At 56.6% G+C, this 22,027-nt stretch overlaps 1 protein-coding gene across 1 annotated transcript; it reads right to left on the bottom strand.

Moving 5' to 3' along the window:
* Positions 1–2,204: 2,204 nt before the first annotated feature.
* On the bottom strand, positions 2,205–20,984 carry RAC2 (Rac family small GTPase 2). The gene is made up of 7 exons (XM_003264719.3): positions 20,799–20,984; positions 18,275–18,346; positions 9,462–9,579; positions 8,592–8,654; positions 7,896–8,055; positions 3,607–3,739; positions 2,205–2,974 (listed from the first exon to the last, which is right to left on the bottom strand). Exons 1-6 carry the CDS (start codon positions 20,831–20,833, stop codon positions 3,609–3,611), a joined length of 579 nt encoding a protein of 192 aa, XP_003264767.1. The 5' UTR covers positions 20,834–20,984; the 3' UTR covers positions 2,205–2,974; positions 3,607–3,608.
* Positions 20,985–22,027: the final 1,043 nt, after the last annotated feature.

Here is a 22,027-nt window from a genome sequence, read left to right as displayed (position 1 = left end):
GCAGTGTGATCTCGGCTCATTGCAAGCTCTGCCTCCCGGGTTCACGCCATTCTCCTGACTCAGCCTCCCAAGTAGCTGGGACTACAGGCGCCTGCCACCACGCCTGGCTAATTTTTTGTATTTTTTAGTAGAGACGGGGTTTCACCGTGTTAGCCAGGATGGTCTCGATCTCCTGACCTTGTGATCCGCCCGCCTTGGCCTCCCAAAGTGCTGGGATTACAGGCATGAGCCACCGCGCCCAGCCTGGGCCTGTCATTTTTTTAAGGAAGAAAACAACTTTCACAGAAGCCATCTCTCCAGCTGACTTTCACATACGGCTTCTCGGCCAGAACTATGTGGTCTGAAAACCCCAGCGACAAAACCAGCTGGAAAAACAAGTATTTTGTCGGTGTTAGGTACGTTGCTGCTGTGCACAAAACTACGATTCTGTTAGCAAGGAGGATGGGAACAGAGGTAGAGGGTGGGAAAGTACAGCATCTGCCTTGTCAATTTGAGCCAAACTGCCCTCCCGCATCCTCATCTCCTCTTCTGCAAACTGTGGCTATGAGTACCTAACTTGGAAGGCTATTAGAACGTTAAATGAGATAATATGTGCATAGGAGCCAAGACAATGAGTAAAGGAAGTTATTTACTGACATTATTATCGTATAGAAGCAAAGATTGTCTCTCCTGGGGTCAACCTAACAGGCTGAACACACATGGAAGGAGATCCGGGCCCACCTTTGGCCTGCAGGGAAGTTCCAGGAGCAGAGGAAAGGGTTCAAGGAAAGGGGACCAGTATGTTCAAAGGCCTGGAATGAAAGAAGCATGAATGTGGGGTGGAAGAAATGACAGTCCAGTCTGATGGTAGAGGCGTGAGTGCAATAAGAGCAGGAGGCAGAGGATGGCCAGGCCTTCAGGGCCATGGTTTGTTGCAGAGGCTCTGGAGTTTATCCCAAGGCTCTGTGAAGAGGAGGGAGCAGAAAGAGGCTCCCTCAGACTCTGGACAACCTCAGTGGGTGCCTCAAGGATCTTAGACATCGAACATACTAGGGAGTGGGGTCCCGGCCACCTGCATCTGTATTGTGCCATGGATGGGTGGGGTTTAGTATTTCTGTTTCAGAAGAGAAGTAACTTTGAAAACATCATGACTTTGTCTGAGCTGAAACTAAGAAAAGCAAAGGGGTTTCCCCTCTGCAGCTAATCCCTTTTAAGGGGGGCTCCCAGGAGATGAGTGAGCTGGAGGAGGTCCTGCCTCAGAACATGGGGACCCATGGGGACAGTGGGGTTGGCTGGGAGCTCTGGGAAAGCACAGTGTGGAAACTCAAGCATTTCGTGGGCTGGAAATTGGGGTTTTCTGGGTTGTCAGGGGCAGCCTCTTAGATCTCTTAGCCTCTCTAGAGTGTCAGCCTCCTGAGGGCAGGGACTTCTGGGCGCTGCTGGATCCCTGGCACCTAGAACAGTGCCAGGCACAGAAGAGGTGCTCTTCAAATGTGTGCTTGATGAATGAGAAGTTGAGATAGAGGAGAGTAATTGTCCGCAGGAGGGAAGGTCTGGCACCTCCACAGAACTTAGCAAGCCCTGAGGTGGGACTGACTGTGCAGGCACTGTTGTGCTCATATCATAACTTCTTAAATCCTCACAACAACCCTCCCTCTCTTTTAAAGAAACTCCCCTTTGCTCATCACCTGCAGGGTCCAGCATTGTTTCATTTCACTGCTGAAATGAACAGTTTCCCATGACCTCCAGCAGCGGAGGCTGAGCGTTTCTCGCCCAAATTCCCGCCAGGCTCTCAGCCCACTTTGGAACTCACCCTCCCTCCCTGGTACACACGCTTTCGCTGGGGTTGCCGCAGTTCTGTTCCGGCATGGCATATGGTCCAGGCCTGGCCAATCAGAGCACAGCACCGCACCACTCTGACAAATATGATTGTTGAAAGGGGGCCCAGGACCTAAGCTGGTCAAATCACAGTAAATCTTAGTTAGAACTTTGCCTGGGATAGACATTTGCTCTTTTAGGCTGAACTTGAACTTGGAAGGACAAGGCCCTGAACTTGAACTTGGAAGAATGAAACCCTGAACTTGAACTTGGGAGGATGAAGCCCTAAGTCACCTGCCTGAGAATGAACCAGCCAGTAGAAGGCAGAGCCCAGAGCTAAACAAGCCTTGATGACATCATTTGAATCCCTTGATCAAGCTGCACCTGAAATCACGATATCTCCAAACTTGAATCAATAAATTTATTTTCTACTTAAGCAGGTTGAATTGGGTTTTCTATTCGCAATAGCAAAAGTCCTGACTGGCAAGGTTTAAAAGTTTGAAGACTCTCACAGGTAAGTGCAGCTCAGGATCCTGTGAGTAGAGCAGAAAGTCTTAAGAAATGGCAGGGGCCGGTTGAACCCAGATTTTCCATTGGCTGAGCAGATATCCCCAGAGACGTAGAAAATTAAATTTGTTTTATGTTGTTCCAAAAGAGGAGAACTGAGGCCAGATGAGCACACTTCTGAGACACTCATTTTTGCTGGGTAGAGGAAGTCTCTGGCAAGCAGGACCATCGATATTAGAGCAGCTGGCCTCAGGAGGGAGTAAGAGTCCCATCCCTGAAGGTACACAAGTTGTGGCAGCAACCATCTGGCCTGCAGTTTCCAGAGGGGAGTCAGGCGTGGGGTGGGACTGGAGTGAACAGGTAGATGCTTCCATATGCGGCAGCTGGCACTGATGGCAGGAACACGGGGGTGGTTTAATGGGTCCTGGGGCTCCCCTCTGGCCCTCAGGAAGGCAGGAGCATGAGGGGCTTGGGATGCAGCACCTGCAAATTTGCACCTTCCTGACCTCAGGAGGCCTCCAGTACAGAAAAGACCATCAACGAAGCTCTGCAGCCATCTGCTAAGAAATGCCACAGGGAGGGGACAGCATGGCCAGCCGGGGTGCCATCAGGCTTTGGGTGGGGATCCTGGAGGATCAGACCCATCTAGGTGGGAGCGCTGGGATGTAACCTGGAAGGAAGATAAGCAGGGAAAGAGAATTTAGGGACATACAGTATCCACAGCTCTTGCCTTCCTGGCTCACAGCTCATCCCCACCTCCAGGCCTTTGCTCAAGGTTTGACTCCCACTAGGACTGCCAATGCTGCTCTCCCCACCTCACCAGTCCTCTCTGTCCTTCTGGTCCCACACCTCCAGGAGGCCTTGTGGGCTGCCTCCAACTCACTGACCCCACCATCTGCCCCCTGGGTCTCACAGCTCAGGCTCTCCCACCTCCACCCACATATGTGGGTGCAGGATCTCCCTGGCTCGACTGAGCTCTCCTAGGGCCAGGGACCAAGGCATCTTTTCCATCACCTCCTGCAGGGATGGGCAGAGTGGGGGCTCTGCGACACCCACTCCGTGGCCCGGGGGTGGGGGGTTACCAGGCATTCACTCACACCTTGGGCCTTGCCTCTGGAAGATGAGCTCCAGAGAGGGAGACTGTCCCAGGCAGATGACAAGTAGGCTGGGGAAACTGAGGCTACCTCCATACCCACTTTCTTTCTGTCCTGGCCTAAATGCCAATCACAGTGAACCAAAGGCCACTGCTCAGCCAGGGCCTGCTGTGTGTGGGAGTTGGGCACTAGAGTGGGGGACTCTTACCCCTAGAGGAGGCTGCAGGAGCGCTTCTGCTGCCGCGTGGGCTGAGGGCACAGCACGGCCCGGATGGCCTCGTCGAACACGGTTTTCAGGCCTCTCTGGGTGAGGGCTGAGCACTCCAGGTATTTCACCGAGTCTGGTTGGGGAGATGGACAGGAGAGCCAAGGCCTAATTTGGGGGGGCTCTGGGCCAACACCCCTCCCACGCCATACACCCCTCCCACGCCATACAACCCCTCCCACGCCATACACCCTTCCACACCATACACCCCTTCCCATGTTTCCCATGCCATAGACCCCTTCCCATGCCATACACCCCTTCCCACATCATACACCCTCCCACGCCATACACCCCTCCCACGCCATAAAACCCCTCCCACGCCATACACCCCTCGCACGCCATACACCCTCCTATGCCATACAATTCCTCCCACGCCAAACACCCCTCCCACGCCTCCCACGCCATACACCCCTCCCACGCCATACACCCCTCCCACGCCATACACCCCTCCCACGCCTCCCACGCCATACACCCCTCCCACGCCAAACACCCCTCCCACGCCTCCCACGCCATACACCCCTCCCACGCCATAAATCCCCTCCCACGCCATACACCCCTCCCACGCCATACACCCCTCCCACGCCATACACCCCTCCCATGACATACAGCCCCTCCCACGCCATACAACCCCTCCCACCCCATACACCCCCTCCCATGCCATACACCCCCCCATGCCATACAGCCCCTCCCAAGCCATACAACTGAACACCAGGCTCTGGGGGCCACCATCCAGGTTCCAGTCCCAGTGGGGTCACCTGGAGGCTGTGTCACCAGGAGCAAGGAGTTTAACGTCACCGTGCCTCAGTTTCCTCATGTCTGAAATAGCAAGCTTGAACTCAGTGAGAGACTAAGGCCTACAGGGCAGGTCTGTGTCTTTCTTGGACACATAGCCCTTAGTCCGTGGAAGGAGGGCGGGAATTTTCCTGCTTTTCTGGGAAGGAAAGGGCTCAAGCATCAGTGACCAAATCTCTGGGAGCCTCACCTTCTAGAAAATTGCCTTGCCCATCCCTCCAGGATTTTCCCAGGGTCGCAAATAATCCCCAGGAGGCCTGAAGCCCTCGTGGCCCCCTCCCCAGGAACTTCCAAACATCATCAGCCCCTTCCTTAGCACCATCCCTGTCTTACAGACAAGGAAACTGAGGCTCGTGGAGAGAATGTGACTCATCCAAACTCACAGGCTGCACATATTCCCTCAACCTGGGCACAGCTGGGGGCCTTCTGGGAGGAGTGGCATTGGAGAGCTCCTCTGTCCTCCCGTGGGAGGCCCAGCCTTCTCCCATGTGAAGACCCCTCGGGGCTGGAGCCCGGGGCACAGATGGGGAGAAAGGCGGGCCTAGTTCCCACCCCCAGGGACGGTGTTCCATGACATTCTGCAAAGAGCCCGTGGGACTCCCATGTCCATTTCAAGCTGCGCAGTTTCCCTGAAGTGAAAAACCACAAAACCCCTTCTGCCGAGATGCTACGCAGGCCTGGGGGCCGATGTCAGAACCAAGAGGAAGGAGAAGGGAGGGGAGGGGAACTCTGGGCCCTCCGCCAAAGCCCGCTTGCTTCTCTGTGGCAGGATGGAAGGGGATGGACGCTGGTCACCACCTACTCTGTGCCAGGCACTGAGCTGGGTGCTTCCAACAACCCCGGGGTGAGTTCCCACTTCACAGACCAGGAAACAGGCCCAGAGTGGGGAAGCCATGGCCCAAAGGCACAGAGCTGGGGGGAGAAGTCGGGATGGCAGGAGGGGCAGCCCCTGGAACAGGGGAGCCCACTGAGGCCAGGTGCTGGGGAGAAAGGAAGGGCGGGGCAGGGACGAGGAACCTGAGACTCAGAGAGGGCGTCACTCGCCCTGAGTCACATGCTGGGTGTCTCTCCTCTACCTGGAGGCATATACGCCCACCAGGGATCATGGGCAGTGGTTGTCATGGGGCTTGGCTGGCAAAAGCAGGGTGCCCTGAGCTCAGCCCGGAGTCTGGCCACCACAACCCCCTGTATTGAGGAGGTGTCACTGGTCACTTGGCCACTGTCTCCTTATAAGGGACCACATCTGCGTCCACTTCCCCCACAACCACCAACTGGCTTTTCCCTGATACCCGGCCACCCACTCACCCAGGACAAGGGTCCTGAGCTGGGGGGCCAGGGCTCACTTTGGCTCTGCCTCTCACTGCTCTAGGACTTTAGCCAGTTCCCCCTCTCCGGGCCTCAGTCTCCCATCTATCTAGGACTCATTGCCATGCAATGGCTCATCAAGCTGAAGCAGGGCCAGGGGAGCCACAGAGAGGGTGAGGAGGGTGAGGGGGCGGTGGGGACAGTGGAGGTGCAGGGAGGACAGATAGCCCTCAGCTTTGTGGCTTAGGGAGCCAGTCCACCCCTGTTGGAATCTGGGCTCGGCCATGTCCTGGCTGGGTGGCCTTAAGCCAGCAACATGTCCCCCCGAGCCTGTTTCCTCTCTGTAAAGTGAAGGTGACAAGAGCCCTTCGTCGTAGCTGCTGTGAGAATGAAGTAGCTCCCAGGAAGTGCTCAGTGCACGTCAGCTGTGATTATCAGCTGGGCTCAGGGCTGCCCCCAAAACTTGTCAACCCAAGGCTGGGGAGCCCAGGTGGGCAGAGGCAGTTGCTGCCTCCCTCACTAGCCCTGCCAGTCCCCCCAGGAACCCCCCTAGGCCTGAGCTGGCCTGAGGCACAGTCACAATCACTGCCCCTGCCCCAGCTCCATGCAGGGTCAGCCAGAAAAGACTGGCTAGAGACCACGGCAAGAGCTCTGAGTCACCACCTTATAGAAGAGAAGGCGTTTGAGGATTTTCCAGGTCAGCTTATGTGGATAGGGAGAGTGAGGCCCAGAGAGGGGCAGCCACTAACCCAAGGTCACACAGCCAATCAGTGTCGGAGCCAGGACCAGAATCCAGGCCTCCAGCACCCTCCACATGATCCCAAAGTGTGCACTTTACAAGGGAGGTGTCAGTGACAGCCAGGCCGCAGGCTGGAGAGCTGCACCCTGAATAGAAGGAGTCCAGGGGCAGGGGTTGGAGGGGTGCTGGTTGGTCAGAAAGAGAAGGGAGGGATGAATCCCTGATATTTAAAAGGAAAGACTAGCAGGCTGGGGAGCTGTGGCCCCAGGACAGGGGAAGGGAGCCAGGGTGTGAGCCATAGTCCGAGGCCCCTGGGGAAGATGGCCGTGTCACCATGCTAGTCACAGGAGGAGGGAGGAGGTGGCTGCGGTTTCCCTTCCTGTGAAGAGATGTGAGTCCCCAGGGCCCTCCCAGTTCCGGCAGGGGGAGCAGTGGCGGGGCTGGGGCGGTGGGGCGGGAGGAGGTCTAGTGTATTCAATTCGGGGGCCAAACCCTGGGCCTGCAGAGTCCTGTGGTGAGGCAGAGGGCACAGCTCATATGACCAAACCCAGCTGGTGGTTTTGGGCTTTTGGGCAAGGATCCCTGAGCTACAGACACATTGGGACCTAGCAGTGACAAGGACAGGAACAGAGCCAGCCGGCCTGGGTACCATGCATGAAGCCAGACCCATGGTCATCACCTCCCTGATGCAGGCAGCCCTGAGCCACTACAAAGAAGCACCCCCCAGCAGTGAGCCAACAATTTGCTGTCCTTCCTTCAAATCTGGCTGGGCCACCTACTAGCTGGGTGACCTTGAGAAGTTACTATATTTCTCCAGCCCAGTGATTTGGAGGCAAAGAGGGGTCGAGCTGAGAAACCAAAGGGAGTGGGGAAAGGGAGGAGAGAAGGTGGTGGAAGGAAATGTGTCACCCTTCAGATCTAATGCGAGGCCACCTCCTCCAGGAAGCCTTCCCAGAACACCTAAGTTTGACTTGCCACTTGTCCTCCAAGCAACCACAGCACCCCCACTCAATCTCTGCTTCTGTCTGCTCAAAGCACACCTCCTTATTTTCAATATCTATTAATAGATATTACTAATACTACTATGACGATTACTACTAAAACAGAGTGCTTCCCACACACAGGTGCTGCCCTGGGAACTCCACCTGGAATAACTCACTGAATTCCCCCAACCACCCCAGGAGGCAAGAGCTATCACTATCCCATGCTTTTCTGATAAGGAAACACAGGCAGAGAGAAGCTACGTGACTCGCCCAAGGTCACACAGCAAGTGCACAGCACAGCTAAGTTCGAACTGCATAGCCTGGCCCTGCAGCCCACGTTTACAATCACACCACGAGGCCAAGTCAGGGCCTCCCCTGCAGCCAGATCCCCCCTCTGAGCCCAAGGCCCGTACCAATCTCCTTGGCCAGTGCCAGGCCCTGCGGGTAGGTGATGGGAGCCAGCTTCTTCTCCTTCAGTTTCTCGATGGTGTCCTTGTCGTCCCGCAGGTCCAGCTTGGTGCCCACCAGGATGATGGGTGTGCTGGGGCAGTGGTGCCGCACTTCCGGGAACCACTGGGCAGGTGGGTGGGGGGACACAAGGTTGTATGGTTCAAGAGGGGGCGCGAGGTTGTGCGGGGATCAGAGGGAGTGTGAGGGTGTAGGGAGAGGAGAGGCACCAAGTTGCCAGAAGATCAGAGGTGGGCATGAGGGCGAGGAGAGACGTGAGGTGGCACAGGGAGGGGAGGCCACGAGGTTGTGCAGGAAGGAGGGGGCGCATGATTGTAGGAAAGGAAGAGGCGAGGTTTTGTGCAGACATAAGAAGCAAACATGAGGTTATGTGACAATCGGAGGCGGACATGAGGTTGTATGGGGAGGAGGAGGATGCAGCCATGGAAAGTGGGGGTATAGCTAACTATTGCAGCACCCCCCACCCCAGATCCTCTGAATATTACCCCATCAGTCCCCCTGCCAGCCCTGGTTGGCGCTGGGGACCCTCTCTGTATGCGACCTCTGCTGCCCCAGGGACCAGCCTAGAGTCACCAGTTTCTCCCTCTGTCCCTCAGGGTTACCTGCCCCAGAGCCCCCAAGGCCCACCCTGTCCAGCTCACCTTGGCGCGGACATTCTCATAAGAGGCTGGGCTGACGAGGGAGAAGCAGATGAGGAAGACGTCCTGGGGACAGAGCAAGCGAGGGTTGCTAGTGAGGAGGGCCCAGAGGTGTCCCACCATGGCAGCCACCAAGAGGTGGAGCTTGGCGCTCCCTGAGGGTGGAGCAGCCCAGGGCATGCTGGGGACTTAGGATCTGGGCAGAGCAGAGATACCCTTCTCGCCTCTACCATGAGGCTGCTGTTTGTTAGGACTCTCACTAAAGGCCAGGGCCTCTGCGAAGTGGTTATCCTCACATGTCACTCTGCAGCAAGCACTGCTGCTAGCCCCATTCCTCAGACAGGGAAAGTGAGGCTTCCAGAGGTTAAAGAGTTTGCCAGCATGCACTCTGGTGAGGGGAGGATCTGGGATTCCAGAGTCCATACTCCAATCCATATACTATCCACCATCTGATTACCGGCCTTAGCTGCCTCCCTGCATACCCTAGAGGAAGAGCGAGGACCCAGCAGCCACCTGCAGGCATCCTCCACCTCTCCCCTCCCCCAGCACTCCCAGGGCTCACCATCCTGGGCTGCCTCCTGGGGCCCTGTGCAGAGTCCACCTGCCCCACCACTGGAAACAGGGGGTGCCAGAGCCCAGGAGGCAACGGGGTGGGAAGACGAGCACATTGAGGACCGGGAACCAACGCAGGGCTGGGGGAGTGCGGGAGGAAGCCCTTCTCTGCCTGGGACATGCAAGGCGGGCAGACTCCCCTAGCTGGGCCTTAAGGGGAGAGGGAGGGTTTCCCAGGCTGAGCTGGCTGGAAGGGCATCCCAAGCAGAGGGAACGGAGACAGCAAAGGTCAGGACTGCAAGGCGGGTGGGAGCAGCACACCGTCTGTGGGTAGGAGAGCGGCCGGAGACGGTCGTAGTCCTCCTGCCCAGCAGTGTCCCACAGCCCCAGGTTCACTGGCTTGCTGTCCACCATCACATTGGCTGAATAGTTGTCAAACCTGTGGGGAGCAGGCAAGGCAGAGCTAAGGTCAATCTCAAACCCCAGAACCTGGGAACTGTGGTCCAGCTCCGTGTCATTCCTCGGAGGCTGAAACCTAGAGACAGTCTGCGACTGGCCCAAAGTCACACAGCATTTGCAATTGGGTTTCTTTATTTGTTTCATTAGTGATTCATTGTATTTTTTAAAAATGTAATACAAGTTAACAAGAAGAAAAAAAGATTGTCTCTTAATCCTTTTCCTACCCATACCTGTCCTTTGGAAAGGTAATTGAGGCTGTGTAACTTTTCCTCCCAGTCTTGATAAGAACAAATTTACCTCTCTCCCTATGCTGCCACTCAATGTTTGTTTTTTGTTTTTTTGTTTTTTGAAATGGAATCTCGCTCTGTTGCCCAGGCTGGAGTGCAGTGGCACCATCTCGGCCCACTGCAACCTCTGCCCCCTGGGTTCAAGTGATTCTCCTGCCTCAGCCTACCAAGTAGCTGGGATTACAGGCATGCACCACCACACCCAGCTAATTTTTGTATTTTTAGTAGAAACAGGGTTTCACCATGTTGACCAGGCTGGTCTCGAACTCCTGAACTTCAGTGATCTGCCCGCCTCGGCCTCTCAAAGTGCCAGGATTACAGGCATGAGCCACCGCTCCCAGCCTCAATATTTGTTGAATGAATGTTCATACCATCTCAGGCTGGGTCCCCCAAGAAGCAAACCCTGAGACAAGGAGGTGATGCGAGGGGTTTATTTGGGAAGTGACCCCAGGATGCTGCAGAAGGGGAGTGGGGAGGAATAAAGGAGGGGACAGCAGCTGACACAGGGCAGGTGGTTGGGCTGTTATGGCTGTGGACCGCTGCTGCTCAGTCCTGCTGGGGCCGCCTCGGAGACAGAACGGACTGTGCTCAGGGCGTCCCCAGAGAAGGCAGGAAGCTAGGGTGCTGTCATTCATCTCCCATCTTCCAGGGAAAGAGGGCTGCTTCTGGGGCCTTTCAGCCCACCCCAGAGTGTGCATGAAAGCTGTTACTCACGGGCCACGGGAAGGGCCATGGCAAACGGTAGAAAGACACGTACTGCCGAGGAGATAGTGTGGGGCACCAACCTTGACTCCCAACGTCTCCCGCCAGACCCAGAGAGCCCTGCCAGGCCATCAAACGAGCCTCCAGATGCATTTACTGGGCACCTACTATGCATCGGGTGCAGAGCCAGTGCTGGGGCCACCAAGGAGTACAAGCCTGATCCTGCCCCCACAGCTGGCAGGAGGCCAGACACGGGGGGAGGGGCCTGACAAATATCAGAGACAGGGAAGCCCAAAGAATACTGGCAGGGCCATCCCAGGGCTGCAAGCTCGGAGCAGGGGAGGTTTTGCAAGCCAGTTCTCGCTACACACATCCCCGCGAGGAAGGTGCTGGCTACCCACGCTGTGGAAGAGAAAACTTGGCTCAGAGACATGTAGTGACTTGCCCAAGGCCACACAGCCAGTGAGTGACCAAACTAGGTTAAGAAACCAGAAACCAGTGACCACGACCAGTGCTCACTGCCCCAGGCCACAGCTGTGCCTCCGGGAATGCCCTCACCGCCTGCCCCTGAGGGCTAGGGAATCACTGTCACTTTACCCGCTGTGGTCACCCACACAGGCCCTGTGCCTCGTCTCCTGACCTGGTCCACTGAGACCTCAGGCTCCTCTGACTTCTTCTCCTACTCCTCCCCTCCCACACCAGCCAAGCCGTTTCCCAGGAAAGGCTCACACTGCCCACCTCCCCGTGCTGGTCCACACGAAGCCCCTGCCCAGAATGTCCTTCCGACTTTAGCTGTCCATATGTTCTCACCAACCTGGCCTCTGGCCCCCACACCCTCCAGGCTGCCCACCCCTCCAAGCCTTTGCTCCTGTCTGTGTCTCCCTCTGGAATACGCTTCCACCCCCGTTTCACTCCCAGCTTCTATTCATGCTTCAAAACCCTGCCCAGGCAAGTCCTCCTCTCTGGCGAAGCTTCATCGGCCTCCACCTGTAAAGAGCTCACGATTCCCTCTCTCGGGTGACTACTTTGCCTTGACCACGAGCAGGCACTTGGTGAGTCTCCGCCCCTCCAAAGGCTGTGGGTTCTGTGTGGGCAGGGTCAACACCTGCTTATTCTCCACAGTCTCAGGCCTGTCACCCAGTGAATGCAGGTGGAAGGGAATTAAATCACCTCCTCCAGGAAGTCCTCAGAGAACGCTACTCAATGTTAGGCTGCAGAAGCACTAACACTTCAGAGTAACACCAAAGACACCTCTCCTGAGAGGAGTCCCCCACACCCCCAAAAAGTGGGCAGCCCAGCCTTTTTAATACACTTTGCCTGTCCAGCCCTGGACAGAATTCCTGGTTACCTCTCAGTTCCTCAAACGGCCCTGTTCCCGCCTGTCTGGAAAGTGCCTGCAAACAATGGCCCCTGACTTCCCACTCTCCTTCCTCTCTCCCTTCTCTTCCTCCCCACTGCCAGGCTGGCTGACTTTTACTCATCCCTCCAGCCCCTGCTCAATGTCGCCTCCTCCAAGAAGCCTTTCCTGACCTCCAGCCATGTCGGGGCTACCACCCCACCTAAACCAGCACTCCTTGGGGAACTCAGCATCCCAGGTGGCAGACACTAAACCTGATTTGTTTGTCGCTGCACCCTAGGGCGGGCCCGGGGTCTGGTGCACAGCAGGTGCTGGCGTGCACCTACTCTGGGTACCACCTACACGGCTGTGGGATTTCAGGAAGAAGGCGCTGTCCAGGGAGACACAGTGGGGCATGATGGGAAAAGCAGCACCTGTGTCGTTTTTCCGGTTTTGACCAGAAACACACCTTTGGGAAATGCTTGGACACTCTCTTCTCTAACGTCCAGCCAAAATGCTAGTGCCGAGAAGCCCCCCAAGATTCCTCACACCAAAGGCACCTGTCTCCTCTGGGTCATCCCTGGAATCTCAGGGCCATGGTGATGAGGAAAGAGCTGGGATCTTGAGAAACACCAGCCACCTTCTCTGAGGCCAGGCAGGGGGCTGAGGGTCTTTGTATGTTAGGTCTTGAAGTCCCATGTGATCAAAGACAAAAGGATCTTAAGTTATCCCCATTAGACAGATGAGGAAACTGAGGTCTGAAGAGGTCAAGGACCTTTCTTGTTGGGGGGGATCAAAGAGTTATTTGTGAAGCCAGGACATCCTGGCTGTGTGACCCTGGGTGAGTGACCTAACTTCTCTGAGCCTCAATCTCTTTAATGTGGAGGGGAAAATACCTATTTCTTGGGGCCATTAGGAGGATTCAAAAAAACAGAGGATATTCAAGCCACCCCACTGGGAGATGCTGAGAAGCTGAGCAGTTTCATTTTCCATGTCCCCAAATGCCCCTGCCACAGGGCCCCTCCCCAGAAGACCAGAGGGACAGCTGCAGGGATGTGTCAACGGTGTGACACCCCTGAAGGTCCCCCTTAGTTAAGAGACTCACAGGCAGCCAGGACCAGAGAGGAACCTTATGCACAGACCACCATGGCCAACCCTCACCCCATTTTCTGGATGAAGAAATTGAGGCTCACAGAGAGGAAGGGACTTGTCCAAGATCTCCCAGCCAGTGGGTGGCAGAGCAAGGTTAGATCCTGTCACCCAATTCAGAAAGGCCCACATGGTAAGCATCGCTGCTATTTCATGGCTGGAAATGGAGTTGGAGACAGCAGAGACCATGTTTTCATCTAGAGCCTGTAGAACTCTGAGGCCTGGCCCTGGAATGGAGTGGAGCAGAGGAATGGGGCAGGTGGAAGGGGCCCCAGCACCCAGGTATCACCTGACCACCACCGAAGCCCACCCCCAGGGAGGAAGGATGGTGCATTCAAGGAACCCAGAGACCACAGGGCACGCACGGCTAGTGACTTGGGGGTGAGAAAGGATTGATGTCAGAGGGGTGTGGACCAGTCAGGTCTTGGTTCTCAGCGCAATGGGGAGCCACCAAAGGGGCCAAACCAGGCAGAGGTGATGAGATCAGATTTGCATTTAGAAAAGGTCCCAGCTGGGCACGGTGGCTCACGCCTGTAATCCCAGCACTTTGGGAGGCTGAGGCAGGTGGATCACCAGGTCAAGAGATCGAGACCATCCTGGCCAACATGGTAAAACCCGTCTCTACTAAAAATACAAAAATTAGCTGGGTGTGGTGGTGCACGCCTGTAGTCCCAGCTACTTGGGAGGCTGAGACAGCAGAATCGCTTGAACCCAGGAGGCAGAGGTTGCAGTGAGCCGAGATCGCACCATTGCACTCCAGCCTGGTGACACAGAGAGACTCCGTCAGGAAGGAGGGAAGGAAGGAAGGAAGGAAGGAAGGAAGGAAGGAAGGAAGGAAGGAAGGAAGGAGGAGGAAGGGAGGAAGGAGGGAGGGACCCTCTTGGAAAAGTCTTAGGGAGGGGCCAGAGGGGAACAGAGGGGGAAACTGGCACTTCAGCCAGGAGGGGAGGCCCTTACTGTGCTATTGGTTGAAAGATGAAGGCAGCTGGAGGTGTCACGGGGCAGGGAGAGGTGGAGCAGGAGGGAACAGCATACCCAACAGAAGGGGTGCCTGAGCTAAGGCAGAGGCTTGAGCCACTGGACATCATGAGGCACCCACACACACAGCGGCAGGAGCAGGGATGGGGCAGCCGAGAGTCCAGGCAGGAGAACCTGGTGGGGCCCGGCGCACACAGCTAGGGAGGCTGATGTCATCCTGTGCACCGGAATCCCACGCTAGATTTGCCAGTTTACCGAAGAGAGGATTTCAAATGAAAGTGAAAATTAAGTGCCAAACGATTCAACCTCAATTAGCAGCACACATTCTTCCATGCAGAGCTGAGCCCTGCCTGCCTCCCCGGGGTGGGGGGGCCAGTCATGACGGAGCAACAGGAATGGGCTCAGCTCTGTTCTAGAAACTGGTGTGATGGCAGGGAGCAAGGCAGATAAGGGCCCTGTCCTCAGGGAGCTTCCATCCAGGAGGAGGAGCGGCAGCAAAGGAACAGCAAGATGAAGTCGGGTTGTGGGGGCGCCTATGAAGACAGCCAAGCAGCATGGTGGGATGGAAAGATGGAGAGGGCAGGGTGGAGACGGGGGGCTGCTTTAGACAGGGGGTCAAGAAGGCAATGTCTAAGCAGGGAACTGAATGACAGGAAGCAGGGAGGGTTCTGTGTGTCATAAAGGGGAGTGAAGAGGTTGCAGGGAGGCAGAGATCATCAAGGCAGTCCGTGTACTTGGAGTGAAGTGGGTAAGCGGTGTGGTAAATGAGGCTGGGGAGAGCGGGGCTGTTGTTCACGGTCTGAGCATTAAGATGAGTTTTAAGTGTGAAGGGAGCCACAGGAGAGATTTAGGCCAGGATAACTTTCAGTTGTTTTTTGGGGGCTTTTTTTTTTTTTTTGAGACAGGGTCTCACTTTGTTGCCCAGGCTGGAGTGCAGTAGCACAATCATAGCTCAATGCAGCCGCACCCTCCTAGGCTCAAGCAATCCTCCCACCTCAGCCTCCCGAGTAGCTGGGACTAACAGGCATGTACCACCATGCCCGGCTAATTTTTGTATTTTTTGTAGAGATGGGGTTTCTGCTCCATGTTGCCCAAGCTGGTCTCGAACTCCTGGGCTCAAGCAATCTGCCTGCCTCGGCCTCCCAAAGTGCTGGGATTACAGACATGAGCCATGGCGCCCAGCCTAACTTTCAGTTTTAAAAGCTCACCAGGGCTTCCGTCAAGCCTGGTTCTAAGGAGGTGAGGTATAAAGGGGAGCCCCTCTATGTCACAGGCACCTGAGGGCACCATCTTCCTGCCATGTTTCTGTATCCCCAACACCTAGCATGGGGCCATCCACAGAGCAGGCTCACGCTCCCCATCTGCGCAATGGGGGATTTGATGCAAAGATTTCATAGGGCCCTGCCCTCTCTAATATAGGGTCTATACAACAGAGCAGGCAGCAAGAGCCAATCACAGTGCAGCCCCGTGAGTCCTGGCAACTGATTGGCTGCTCAGGAAGGTGTCTGTTCCGAAGGTTCAGATCCATCCCTTTGCTGTTAATCCCTCATGGCTGGCAGCAGGGGAGCCAGCTCTCAGGCTTATCTGATCTTGTGTCTGCAGCACGGGCCTCCCCAACCCCCAGCAAACCTACCATCCCCAGCCCAGAAGCTCTCTCCACCTTAATCTCAGGTGCCAGAGATCTGGGGCTGCCTGTTTTTCCCAACCCACCCTCTCTCGCTCTTCCCCCTCCAATGTCAAGGGCCCAGTGTGACTATTTTACCCTCCCTTCGCAGAGGCGCAGGCATTGGCAGTAGCAGGATCCCGCTCTGGGGTCTCATCTGGGGCTGAGAAACTTTGTGCCTGAAGCCATAGGAGGGTGGGAGGCAGGATTCACCATAGAACTCGCAAGACCCAGTGCAAAATGGAAGCACAGGGCCCATGTTCAAAAATGATTAAGAATTTCAAGATGTAGACATCAGAGTATTAAACAAGGTGCAGGACCCTTCTGAGCTTGGGGCCCTGTGCAGGTGGATAGGTGGCCACACGCATGGAGCTGGCCCTACTGGGATACCTTCACCCAATCCTTCAGAGAGTCTTGGGAAGGTAGATCTGGCCGGGTCCACTCCTCCAGCTTCTGTGACGTTGTCCAGGACAACAAAGTCCACTAGGGGCCACCAGGGATCAGGGGCCTCCGGGCTGCTCAGAGCACCTGGCCATAACCTGGCCTCAGCAGCCTCAGCCACATCCATCTCAACACACAAGGGAGGTGCCTGAGGAAGGAGCTTGGGACTTCCAAGTCTCTACCTCTTATAGAAAAGGAAATTGAGGCTCAGAGAGGGGAAGTGATTGGTCCAAGGTCCTTCAGCAAGTGGGTCCTTCAACCCAGCCAGGATGCACAAAGGCGGGACAAGGTCTCAAGCCAGCATCCAGAGACCCAGGGACAGAGGCAGTGACAACACACTGCTGGTGACCATGGCCTTGAGCAGGAGCCGCCTCACCTAATTCTGCCTCCCTGCTCAGGTTTGCAGCCAGCCCTCCCTTGGCACTTAGAGGCACCTGATAAAAGTTTGATAGTTGATGGTGAGTGGGCAGGAATCCTTGTTCCCATTTTGTATATAAGGACAGGACCAGAGAGGGGCACTCACCAGCATCAGGACCGAGCTGGGGCGAAAGCGGCTTTCTAGGCTCTCTGCTAGGGTTTCCCTGCCCTCTCCTGGCTGCCTGCCTTCCTCTAGCCTGGGCCAGGGCATCTAAGGCAGCTGAGCAGGGTGTCCCGGGGAGAGAGAGCAGCAGAGAGAGCCCAGCCCACCTAAGTCTGGGCTTGGGGGTTGGGTAGTGAGGAATCCTCTGGGGTAGGTTGGAAGCATCTCGGCTCCAGGCTCTCTTCTCCCTTCTGCCTGTCCCCCTCTTCCTAGGAGAGCCTGATCCCTGCTCCTGAAAGGGGGGTTCATTAAGATCAAGAAATGAGGGCCCCAGCGAGCTTCGGCGTGGACCTTGGCTCTGAAGCTGGACAGGACCGTGTAAGCCTAGGAGGCAAAACCTCTTAGTGGCTGTGAGGCTCAGCTTCCCCGTGGGTGTCCTGTGCATGCTAATAGCCATCTCCCAGGCGGATCAAATGAGATCACACGTGTGTGACATCTTGCACAGGGGCCAGCACGTGGCAGGCCTTTGCTAGATGGTGGCTATGATCGATCTTCCTATGGTCTTTCGCAAGATGTTCAAGTCAGGTCAACTTAAAACACATGTGTTGTGTGTAAAGTAATGCGTATATTATACCATGTAGAAGACACTGTGCTGAGATAATGGGAGACCCACAAAGAGCTAGCCATGGCTCCCTGCCCTCCACAGGCTCTTGGTTGCGGGAGAGATCAGATAAAGTCACTCTGGGGATTGGAGACCCCTTCGTGGTAGATCAGAAAGGCTTCCTGGAGGAGGGGGCACTGGAGCTGTGCCTGGAGGCTTTAGACAGGTGGATGTGGGGAGAAAAAGCACTATGGCGAGAGAGAACAGCTTGAGCAAAGGCCCTGGGGTAGAAATGTGCAGGGAGCTTGTGGCGAACAGTAGGGTCTGGAGGAGGCAGAGTGTGAAGCAAAGTAACGGGTAATAAGGCCAGGCGGGAGGTTGAGTGAAGGCCATCAGGAGCCTTGAGTGCCATGCTAGGGAGTTGGGGAACTGTCCTAGGAGTGATGGGGGCCCCTGAGGGCTGGCCAGGGAGGGGCTGGTGCCTCCCCAGTCATCCTTCCCTCCTGAGTCTGACACCAACACGCTCCCTCCACGTCCGATGACAGCCCTGCCTCCACATCCTGCAATAGAGCTCAGGGCCTCCTAAGCCTGCAGATGGCTCTGTTCCGCCCCCCAGCATGCCTTGTCCCCAGATGTCCCTGCTCCTTGGAGTCAGGCTCTCTGGATCACCTCCTCCAGCAGCCTGCTTCCGCAGAAGCTCCTCTCCCAGCCCCTGCTCTTGCCCGAGCCAGCCCTCTCCTCCACGTCCCTTTGCTTGGAGGCCCAGCCTAAACGCCACCCCTCCTCCCTTCTACCCCTTCCTCCATACCCCACCCCGGGTTCTGGGAGCCCCCAGCACTTCTCAGTGCCAGTGCTGCCTTCTCGGCTGGACTGTCAGGCAGCTCCACTGGGCTGGAGGCTGTGGGTGCCCACACAGGGTCTGGCCCACAGGAAGTGCCTGAAACGGGGGTCGACTTGGTGAGGGTCTCTCCCCTCCTCCCAGTACCCCAGGAACTCACACGGTGGGGATGTACTCTCCAGGAAAGGCGTTGGTGGTATAGCTGATGAGAAGGCAGGTCTTGCCCACGGCCCTGAAAGACAGGAAGTACAAGAGGGCGGCGGTCATGGGCTCTGCCGGAGACGTGGGGAGGTTTCTGCCTGGTCCACTGCAAAGACCTCAGCATCTACCCAGCCTAGCCCTCTGGGCCTCCGTCTCCCCATGTGAGATGCCCCATGTCTGTGTTCTCACACCCGAGAGCCTGCAAGTCACGTGGATGTTTGTTAAAGTGGAGACTTTAGGGTCCAGCCCCAGAGATTCTGATCCACGGGTGTGCGCAGAGCTGGCAATCCACTTTTCCCACAGGCTTCTCCAGGGGCCAGTGATGTGGGACAGAGGGTGCCCAGCAGACCCAGGCAACGCCGAGGGGCCCCCGACACCTGACCTGGGCTTCAAATCCCAGCTGTACCACCTACCAGTGGTAAGATCTTGGACAAGTCACTTAACCTGCCTCTGCCTCAGTTTCTCCATCTAGAAAATAGAGATGAGCCCATCCTCATAGGAGTGTGCTAAGGAGTAAATCCAAAGAGGCCTATCAAAGCACTGAGCACAGGGCCTGACGCACGGCAGCGGTCTGTGGCTGCTAGGGAAGGCCTGACCCTGCTCTTCCCTCTCACCTCCCCCATGGAGCAGAGCAGTTACCAGGTCAGGGTTTGAGTCAGAGTGGTCTGGGTTCAAATCCTGTGAGGCTTTGGGCAAATTACTTAGCTTCCCTGAGCTTTCATTTTCCTGTAAAATGGACCTATTAGGTTTGGTGAGAGGATAAATAGAGAAGGCTGGATTAACCCCAGAGCTGGTACATAGGAAGGAAGTGATAACGTGCGCCTCCTCCACCCTTAGCATGCGACGCTGGGAGCGGGCGCAGGTAGCTCAGCCGAAGCCCACAGGCCAAGGGATAGCTCTGGGCCTTCCCCTGCCCTGCGTGGTTTTGTCACTTCCTGCTCAGAGGAGACAGCTCATCCTCTCCTCTCTACCACCGCCCTCCCCTGGGCCTGCCACGGAGGTAATTTTGAATGACTGGAACGTTAACCCTTGACTTCCGCCCGCCCCTCCTCCGATCAGATACAAAGCAGAAGTGAACAGGGCTGGGCAGGCATGGGCAGATAAGGAGCCATGCATCAGAATCAGCTGAGGCTGGTGGACAAATGGGCCCGCCCCCACCTAGATGGGTCAGAGCCAAAGTCGGGGCCACAGGGCCCAGGCCAGGAGAGCTGAGTCTCTAAGCCCTGGGCTGCTCCTCTGCAGAATGGGAGGGCTGGACAGGAGGCCCCTTCCAGCTAGAACATGCTCCAGGGTGGGCCTGTAGGCTGGACCCTAAGATGTGGCTGCTGGCAGGCATGACAGATTGACAAATTGGACCTGTCCTTTTATTTTGTGTTTTTTTAAGAGAGAGCGTCTTGCTCTGTCACCCAGGCTGGCTGCAGTGGCACAATTATAGCTCACTGCAGCCTCAAACTCCTGGGCTCAGGCGATTCTCCCACCTCAGCCTCTCCAGTAGCTGGGACTGCAGGCGCATATGCCACCACTCCTGGCTTAAAAAATTTTTTTTTGCAGACATGCGTTCTTGCTATGATGCTTAGGCTGGTCTCAAGCTCCTGGCCTCAAGCAATCCTCCCATCTTGGCCTCTCAAAATGCTAGGAATACAGGCATGAGCCACTGCACCTGGCCTGGACCTCTCATTTTACAGATGAGGAAACTGAGGCCCCCAGGGGACACGACAGCCTGAAGTCACTGGGATCTGACAACTGAGAAGGGTCTCAGCCCAGCCTGCCCCTCCCCTGCCAACCCCACAATCGCCCTCCCATCCTTTAGCCTCCTCCTTCCCTCTCTGTCTCTCAATGTCCCCTTGCCCCTTCTGCTCCTCGCCCACATCCCCCACATGTCCTCACCAACCCGGCAGGCTGAGGGGAGGGGAGAGAAAGTGGAGGGGGTGCTAGGAGGCACATACTACAAGCAAGACAGCCACTCAGCTTATCTCAAGCGACCCTACAGCATCCCCAGAGCATAGGCCTCTTCCCAGATGTCTAAGCTGAGGTTCAGAGAGGTGCTGTGACTTGCCCAAGGCCACGCAGCAGCACCAAGCCAGTGACGACAGCCCAGGTCAGCCTGGGGACAAAGGCTGAATTTCAGGTTTCCCACTTCCCTCGTGCATCCACAGAGTAAAGACTGAGGCTTGCCTCCATGGGAGATCTGCCCCCAGCTTTTGGGGTGCAGGTGAGGAGCCCTGGGCACTCTCACCCATAGTCCTGCACCCTCCACCGAGATGGCTTCCGGGGTGGGGTGGGGCTGAAGAGGGTGAAGCTCTCCTCAGCCCACCCCCAGGTGCTCCCTGTGGGCCCTAGGAGAAGAAGGAAGCGACCTCTCCAAGCTGCCTTCCAGGGACGCCTAGTTCTGCAGGGCCAGGGGCTTCCCCAAGGACACCAGGGCAGGAGGATCTCAGGGCATCCCAGTTGGGGGCTGTGAGGAAGTCCAGCCAGGTACCTACCCATCTCCCACCACCACACACTTGATGGCCTGCATCGTGTCCGGGGCCTGGAGAGTGTCGGTGGTGACAGCTCAGGGCCAGACGAGTTTCTGCGGGCACAAGGGGTGTGAAGGCTGGTGAGGCGCCTGCTGAGGAGCAGCAGTGGTGGGGCAGGAGGAAGCGGAAGGGGAACTTACTCAAGCTGCTGCCCCCACGGTCGTTTGCAGGGGGCGGAGCATGCGGTCTGGCAGAGCAGCTGGTGGGAGGGGCACTCAGGTGCTGGGCTGAGCCCTGGCCGTCCCCACAGGCCCCCTGCATGGAGGCTCCAGCAGGAGAGCCGGGGGCCCTCTGTGCTGGGAGGCTCACTTCCTGTCCACGGGGCAGGCCCAGAGGCTGTTCTCCAAGAACTTGAGGGTTTCAAGAATTCAGTGCAGCTCAATTCTAAGCACAGCATTTAATGAGTGTCTGCTGTGTGCCAGGCACAGTACCAGGTGCTGGTGATCCCAGGATGCAAGAGACAGCTGGTCCCTGGAGTTTACACCCTTTGGAGAGAGGGAGGCACGACTTCATCATGGGAGATCGTAACAGAGACAGGAAGTGATTGAGGCAACGGGGGTATCTACAGAGAGGACCTCAGGGTTACCGAGAGGGAGAGCTGGGGGCCTGCAAGCTAGCATTGGAGCTGGCTCTTGAAACGTGCGCCCGAAAGAGGGAACTCCAGGTGGGGGGAGATGGCTTGAGCCAGGACCCAGAGGCTCCCCCAGGCAAGGGCCTGTGTGGGAGTCCCTGGGTGGGAGGATGTGGGGCGATGAGGCAGGAAGGGAAGGTGGGGTCCACTGATGGAGAAGGGCACATTGAGGGGAAGTGGCGGGCAGTGCCCCACAGGAGCCAAGCCTATTCTGAGGCCGCCCTGGGGGACCAGGCACCCCGGAGCTAGAACTGTGGCCCATTTCCCTGATGCAAAAACTGAGGGTCTGAGAAGTCATTTGACCACCTAGCCTGAAACCAGCCCTAGGCTCAGGTGACTCCAAGCTGCAGCTATTGGCTCCAGCTGCTGTTTGAGGGGACAAAACCTGAGTTCTGCAGCTCGCAGCGAGCTCCCTTCACCACGAGGGCTCTCCACGTGGACTCGGGAGAACATTCGACCACCCCAGTTGGCACCAAGTTCACTGTTCATTGCTATCACTCCCCACCCACACACCTTTCCAGCTCCGGGGAGAAGAGATGGAGGGGCGGGGAGAGGAAGAGCC

This window comes from Nomascus leucogenys, chromosome 7b (genome assembly GCF_006542625.1).
Source record: "Nomascus leucogenys isolate Asia chromosome 7b, Asia_NLE_v1, whole genome shotgun sequence".
Lineage (NCBI taxonomy): Eukaryota > Metazoa > Chordata > Mammalia > Primates > Hylobatidae > Nomascus > Nomascus leucogenys.
Note: the sequence above shows the minus strand (reverse complement) of the source record. Positions and strands in the feature narration are given on the sequence as shown.

Bases quoted from the DNA above. Each gene is read 5' to 3' on its own strand.
- RAC2 (XM_003264719.3), bottom strand. From the start codon at position 20,833: ATGCAGGCCATCAAGTGTGTGGTGGTGGGAGATGG. The intron at 18,347-20,798 runs GTAGGTACCTGG...CCTGTCTTTCAG, and splicing joins TGTGTGGTGGTGGGAGATGG to GGCCGTGGGCAAGACCTGCC. The intron at 8,655-9,461 runs GTGTGCTGCTCC...CTCTGTCCCCAG, and splicing joins CGCTCTCCTACCCACAGACG to GACGTCTTCCTCATCTGCTT.